The 7,547-nt window shown below is 55.4% G+C and overlaps 1 protein-coding gene across 1 annotated transcript; it reads right to left on the reverse strand.

Moving 5' to 3' along the window:
* Positions 1–5,710: 5,710 nt before the first annotated feature.
* OTOS (otospiralin) lies at positions 5,711–7,078 on the reverse strand. Its single transcript, XM_061412841.1, has 4 exons — positions 6,982–7,078; positions 6,609–6,690; positions 6,492–6,518; positions 5,711–5,973 (listed from the first exon to the last, which is right to left on the reverse strand). Exons 2-4 carry the CDS (start codon positions 6,664–6,666, stop codon positions 5,789–5,791), a joined length of 270 nt encoding a protein of 89 aa, XP_061268825.1. The 5' UTR covers positions 6,667–6,690; positions 6,982–7,078; the 3' UTR covers positions 5,711–5,788.
* Positions 7,079–7,547: the final 469 nt, after the last annotated feature.

The raw sequence follows: 7,547 nt of genomic DNA on the forward strand, positions 1-7,547 counted from the left end.
GTGCCCCGTCGTGGCAATCTAGACGCTGGAGGGCGGCCGACTCTATGGTTCCCCCTCCCCATCACCACCAACACCATTTGGCGAGTCTAGACTCCGGAGGACCTTCAACTCTATGGTCCCCTCCTACATTCGTCTTGATTAGGGCCGGTTGGGGGGAGGAGAGTCCTGGTCTGGCCTGGGGTGGACAGGGTCTTGGCTGCCTGTCAGCACGTAAGAGAAGCTGCTTGATGACTTCACGGTGGCCTGCCACCACAGTCAGTTTGGCCCTAATGGGCTGGCACAGATAGGTGCCCAAGAAATTACCCATTAAAGAATGCGAGTGGTGAGCAGAGTGAAGGGCAACCAGAGAATGGAGAAAATATTTGCAAACTGTGTATCTGATAAAAGGTTAATATCCAGAATGTACAGAGACCTCCTAAAATGCAACAACAAAAAACAAAGCGGCTCATTAAAAAGTCAGCAAAGGTCTCAAATAAACATTTCTCCTAAGCAGGTTTATAAATGACCAATAAACCCATGAAAAGATGCTCAGCATCACTGTTCATCAGCAAAATGCAAACCAAACCATAACGAGATACCACCTCACACCCATCGAGATGGCTACTATCAGCACCCCAGAAAATAACAAGTGTTGGGAGTATGTGGGGAAATAGGAACCCTTGTGCAGTGCTGGTTGGGATGTAAAATGGTGCAGCTGTTCTTGAAAACAGTATGGAGGTTCCTCAAGGATTAAACAGATTTGCCAAGCATTAGCCCCCAGGCTCCTCAGTCCACGGGATTCTCCAGGCAAAAATTCTGGAGTAGGTTGCCATGCCCTCCTCCAGGATCTTCCCAACCCAGGGATCGAACCCAAATCCCTTAGGTCTCTGGTGTTGGCAGGTGGGTTCTTGACCACTAGCACCACTTGGGAAGCCAGATTTGCCATATGGTCCAGCAATTCCACTTCTGGGCATATAATCAGAAGAACTGAAGGCAGGGTCTCGAAGAGATAGTATTTGTACATCCGTGTTCACAGCAACATTCATCACGATGGTTAAAAAGTGGTTCTTCAATATGGCTGAAATGTGCAAGCAACTCAAATAGGTATGAATCAACATTTGAATGGTTGAGCAAAATGTGGCGCATCCATGCAATGCAGTATTATTCAGCCTTTAAAAGGAAGGAAATTCTGACTGCTTCTGCAATGCGGGAGAAACTTGAGGACACCATGTTCAGTGAAATCACCAAGAAGCAAATATATGATTCCACTTATATAAGGTTTGTAGAGTAATCAAATTAATAGAGACAGAAAATAGGACAGGGCTGGGGAAGAGGAGTTAGTTTTTATTGGGGACAGAGTTTCAGTTTGGGACGAGGAGCTAGTCTGGAGGTGGAGGGTGAGGATTGTTGCATAACTGTGAATGCACTTAATGCCTTTCAAAAATAGCTAAGATAATAAATCTTACATTATCTTTATTTTGTCATAAGTTTTTTTAAAAAGAATGTGAATGAGAAGGGAGGGCAAGAGGGAGGGGGAAGAGGGTACAGAAGGAGAATCAGAGATATTTGAGTGACAGGTTTAGAAGTGGGTGGGCTTAGGGGGCTGGGCTGTGGGAGAAGTAGGGGTTGGGGAGGGGAGGGTGGCTGCAGGGAGATAGGAATTGAACAGGGATTGAGCTGGGACTGTTGCCTGGGTCGGGCGTGGGTGGACCAGGGAGAAGGGAGAAGTGACTGGACGTGTGGGTGAGCCCCCAGTATCATTGCGACACGAGTCACCTCAAGTGCCTGAGTGAAAGTCAGACCAGGGACGCTGGGGTCCGTGGCACCAACAGGCTCCCCTCCTGAGTGGTTTCAAAGTGCGGAGCCCCCATTCCCGTGGAGGGTCTAGGTCTCCAGGAGAGCTGGGCACAGGGAAGCTAATGTTTACAGAGAGGGGAACCAGCATGTGATGCCGCAGAGGTGAAGCAAGGACAGGGCAGACTGGGGGACCCCAAGGCACGGCAGGCTGCAGGCTGTTGCCAGTGATCACTTCCAGCCCACGTCCTCTGAGAGTCAAAGGGCCCTATTCATGAGTGCTCCAGGCCAGAGGTGTGGACAAAGAATGCGGTGTCATATTGTAAATAAATGACCTGAGGCCATGGGGCCATCGGCCTCTGCTGCTGCTGCTAAGTTGCTTCAGTCGTGTCCGACTCTGTACGACCCCATAGACGGCAGCCCAACAGGCTCCCCCGTCCCTGGGATTCTCCAGGCAAGAATACTGGAGTGGGTTGCCATTTCCTTCTCCAATGCAGGAAAGTGAAAAGTGAAAGTGAAGTCGCTCAGTCGTGTCCGACTCTCAGCGACCCCATGGACTGCAGCCTACCATGCTCCTCCATCCGTGGGATTCTCCAAGCAAGAGTACTGGAGTGGGTTGCCATTGCCTTCTCCGATCAGCCTCTGCAGCTGCCCCCAACCCTGCACCCAGAGGGGATTCAGAAGGAAGAAAGGCAGGATGCTGGCCTGGATAGCTGAGGTGCACTCAGAGCAGTGGATTCAGTAAGCCCAGATTCTTGTATCTTCCCAAACATAGAGAAGCACCAAATTCAATAACTTGAGATGTCCAGTTTTCTTTAATCAACAGTACTCTTTCTCATGTTCCAACTACCTAGTCTATTTTGGCAAAAACTCCAAAATATATATATTCTGGCTCCTCCCTTACCTCTTCAGGACAGCCCGTCAAAGTGATCTGGGAGGCTGTCTCTCCAGCTTAAGGCCTCGGTATGGTCTGCCCTTCTAAGATCGTGGCACCCAGTCCCAGCCCTTGGTTCACATGCTGCTGCTGCTAAGTCGCGTCAGTCGTGTCCAACTCTTTGCGACCCCATAGCCAGCAGCCCAACAGGCTCCTCTGTCCCTGGGATTCTCCAGGCAAGAATACTGGAGTTGCCATTTCCTTCTCCAATGCAGGAAAGTGAAATTTGTTCACATAGACAAGGAAAAAGTGGAAGCAGTGACAGACTTTATTTTGTTGAGTTACAAAATCACTATCGAATATGACTGGAGCCATGAAATTAAAAGATGCTTCCTCCTTGGAAGGAAAGCTATGACAAACCTAGACAGTGTATTAAAAAGCAGAGACATCACTTTGTCTATAAAGGTCCATCTAGTCAAAGCTATGGTTTCTTCCAGTAGTCACGTATGGATGTGAGAGTTGGACCATAAAGAAGGCTGAACACCCAAGAAGTGCTGCTTTCGAACTGTGGTGTTGGAGACGACTCTTGAGAGTCCCTTGAACATCAAGGAGATCCCACCAGTCTATCCTAAAGGAAACTGACCCTGGATATTCACTGGAAGGACTGATGCTGAAGCTGAAGTTCCAATACTTTGGCCACCTGATGCAAGGTGGCAGAGGATGAGATGGTTGGATAGCATCACTGACTTAATGGACATGAATCTGAGCAAACTCTGGGAGATAGGGAAGGACAGGGGAGACTGGTGTGCTGCAGTCCATGGGGTCGCAAAGGGTCAGACATGACTTAACAAGGGAACAACAGCAACATGTCTGCCAAATAAAACACGGTTCTGAACTTTTAGGTCACGCGTGTTTCTCAGCCAGCATGGGCACCACCTGCTCGGCACCATGGGCGTGTGGCCCCGCAGCCATCGTCGACCGAGGCAGGGGCGGGAAGACAGTGGCTGCGGGTGGTGCTTGTCAGTAAAGTGGGCTGTGGGGCGGGAAGAGGGGGCTCCGACTGTGAGGGAGACTGGAGGGGCGCACAGAGGAGAGAGGAAGTTGTGTGCACTCAGGTGAACGGGGTCACAGCCAAGTCTGAGTCCCAAGCGGGGAATGAGCTGCTCCCGGGGCCATGGGCAGGCAGGCAGGGTGTCTGCCGAGGGTGGCTTGAGGATGTGGGTTTCTTCTTCTGAGAACAGGAGAAGGGCAGCTAGGCCTTGAAGACATGGAATTCAGCCGTGTGTCCTGAGCAGCTGTGGGTGTGTCCGAGAGCTGTGTGGACACAGCTCCAGCCAGGGCACCCTGGGACCTTCCTTTGGGGGCACGTGGGGTGAGGTCCTTGGAGCCGCATCTGGGACCTTCACTCTCCAATGCTCAGCGTAACTGGAAGCACGAACTTCCGAGTGGCATGTAAATGACCATGCGTGTGCACATGCATGCGCGCACGCGCACGCACGCGCGCGCGCACACACACACACACACACACTTATGAATTAACACACAGGTCAATGCCAAGGGAAGCCTGCTGTCCAGAGGGGTGAAGGTGTGTGTTTGGCTGAGGCCCAGTCACCACAAGTGGGCTATCACAGGAGCCAGGGATTTTTGTGTGTCTGCAGTTAATTTACAGAAACCAAATTCAAACTAGCTCAGGGGGAAAAATACTGGCTACACCAACAGACTCTTGCCCTTGAGAATTTAAGCTGGGGGACGGGAAGGGAAGCTGCCCGTGACCACAGGAGGTGGAGCAGAGGGGAGGGCAAGAAGCCTTGCTGGACACCTGGAGCCAGTGGGTGGCTCTCGAGGCCACCGCCTGGGCACCATGGCCACCTCCCTGCCTCACCCTTCCGGGGCCCTTCCCCGCCTGGCCTGGTGTCTGTGCCAGAGGCGGGGAGACAGCTCTCAGAGTGACCTTCCTGCTTCATATGCTAAAGGGCAGGCCTTGAAACTGCACAAGGATACATTCGTTTGCATCACATATTTCCACCGAACACAGCGTGCAGCACACAAGTTTCGCAAGACCTCACACAGTTCTCATTATGTGTGCTAGTCTCTGTGGTTAAATGCTAGCACAAAAACTGGTGTCTAAAGTTAAATGAGCTTCCCAGGTGGCTCCAGGTAAAGAATCCACCCACCAATGCAGGAGATTCAGGTTTGATCCCTGGGTCGGGAAGATCCCCTAGAGAAGGAAATGGCAACCCACTCCAGTATTCTTGCCTGGGAAATCCCATGGGCAGAGGACCCTGGAGGGCTGCAGTCCATGGAGTCACAAAAGAGTCAGACACAACTTAGCAACTGAACAACAATAGAAGTTAAATAGTAAGCGCTTTCTATTATTTTACTGTAAAAGGAAAGCTGGTTGCAGCCCAGGAAACCAATTTCTTCACCATCTGACCAAGTGTGACCTGCAGCTCTTGCACCTGGGTGGTGGGGTCCCCACCATAGAGCAGCTATCCCAGGGTGGGAGGACAGTCCCTGACATGCTGTCCGTGCTGTCTGTGAGGCCTTCTGCTGCTCGGGGCCCAGGATGGGCAGCCCACGCCCCCCACCCCCAAGTCCCTGAGCCTGCGGCCTTGGTGGTCACACTCTGGGGGCCTTCTGCTTGCAGACCCAGCGCCCAAGCTCCTGGAGATCCTCAAAGACCAGCTGCCCCAGGGTGAGCTCAGCCTGACGGATGGTGCTTGGGCAAGGCCTCCAGCCCAGGGTGGCCACTGCAATCTGCTCGCTGCCCAGCTCGGTGGCCAAAGGTGGGGGCCCTAGGGCAAGCCTGCCTGGACAGGATCTGGGTTCTGTCTACAAGCCAGGCAGTTGCCTGGTGTCTGTGTACCTGTTTCCCCACCTGCATTCCAGCGCCCCTCCTAGGTTCAGTGGGAGGATGGGGGAGAATCGCAGCTGGTGCTCCGTGGACAGAGCCTATTGTCTGAGCTCCCTGACAGTCAAGAGGGGCCAGGCTGGTTCATCAAGCGAGAGGAAGAAGGGCTGAGCGGAGCCGCTTCTCCAAAGAAAACCAAGACCCACCGCGGGTATGGTGCACTCAAGTCAGGAGTTTATTGAGGACGAGGCCGCCCAGCTCCTGTGGGGCGGGGCCCCTGGCCCAGATGCTCACTCCTCTCTGTAGGGGACATGGAAGCCCAGGGTGGTCCCCAGGGGGAAGTGGGCGAAGAAGGTGCGGGCCATGTCCTCCAGCTGGGGGTAGGCCCCCAGGGCCTGGAAGTGCTGCACGTAGTTCCAGAAGTCAGACGTGGAGAAAGGCCAGTAGGGCATGGCCGGCAGCTCGGCGTGGGGGTCTGGAGGGAGGCAGCCGGCTCAGGGGCTGGGCCAGCCCGCGGTGCCCTGGGGCACAGCGCCTGGTCGTCCGGGAAGCGGGCTGAGTTGGCCCTGCCCCTCTGAGCCCCTGGCTTGGGGCGGAGGAGGGGACCGGGGCCAGGGGAGGGGGGTCTGGCCCCGTCGTCCTGGAGACACTGAGCTGGTGGAGACACCGTGGTGGGATGTGGGGGCACCCGAGGGGGGCCCAGAGGGACCTGGTCCCCAGGCCTGGACGCTCTGCCCCGAGATGGGGAGTCTGAGGTGGGCATGTCCGGTCCTGGGGGTGCAGGGGGCCCCCTGCCCAGTGTGTCCCCAGGGAAGAGGCTCCAGTCCCTCTCCCTGTGGGGCTCGACCTCCAGCTGACCCAGGGCTTCCACTTCACCAGCTTGGGGCAGAGCGTGACTGCCACCCGGCCCCCCCTTCTGCCGGGACTGGACACCCAAGACCAGAAACAAGACCCACACTACCCACGAGACCAGAGACGAGAGCCATACAGTACCTCCCTCCTCCTGCACCGGCTTGGCCCCTGCGAGGGAAGAGAGAGCAGTCACCCCGAGGCCCCCGGGCGGGACCCCACCGCCCACCGGGACAGCACAGGACGACAGGCAGCCCCCACCTGCCAGAGGCGCCAGCAGGAGGCAGAGCACCAGCCCAGGTGGCAGGCGGGCCGGCATCTTCCCCAGGGCGACCCCAGCGACCTGCAGCCGGAGGAAGCCAGACGGGTGAGACGCCCCGGCCCCAGACCCCTGCCTCCGCCTGCCACCCCCAGACCCCCGCCTCCCCAGATCCCCACCTCCCCCCGCCACCCCCAAGTGGGCACCTCCCAGGAAAACAGCTCCGGTAAAAAGACGAGTTCTCAGTGTTTTCATGGCAACTTCGATGTCAGTGGCCTCGTCCTTCTGGGGCTAAGCCCACAATTCAGAAGCGGGCAGCCTATCTCTCTGAACTACTTAAGGACGGACCCGGGTGTTTGCCCTCCTGGTAGTTACCTTGCAGCTGCTCTCGCCCGGCCCTGCAGCCTGAGGGGCTCCTGCCACAGGCACTCAGGCTCCTCTTTATAAAGGGCCGGGGAAGAGACGTCACCTCCGTGAACCGTCAAACCTCTGGCTTCATCCCGCCCAGAGGACTGAGGGCGCCTGTGACCCTGGCAGACGGCCAGGAGTCCGTCCACTTCTGGGAGTCTGATCCAGAGATCAAATGGGAGAAAGCTGTCTTTGCACAGAATGAAGATGTTTAGGACTGAATTCAACATCATTTCCCAAAATAAACCACTTCCTTTCTACCAGGAGAGAAACAGCCTAAGTCTGATGAGGTTGCAGGAACAGAGCAATCACAGGGCTGCCCCAGGGACAGGCAGGCAGGACGGGACCCTTGGGGAGCCACCAGCAGCCCCTGCCCACAGGTCACTGTTGAGCCCAGAGACGGCAGGAAGGTAGGGTGTCTCCAGACTGGCACCTTCCAGCTTCCCTGCAGTGATGAAGTGTCTCCAGGCAACACAGCTACTTAGGGGGTGACCATCACAGTTCCCCAGGTGTAGGGTACTGATCCCCAGATA

Source organism: Bos javanicus, chromosome 3 (assembly GCF_032452875.1).
Source record: "Bos javanicus breed banteng chromosome 3, ARS-OSU_banteng_1.0, whole genome shotgun sequence".
Taxonomy (NCBI): Eukaryota; Metazoa; Chordata; class Mammalia; order Artiodactyla; family Bovidae; genus Bos; species Bos javanicus.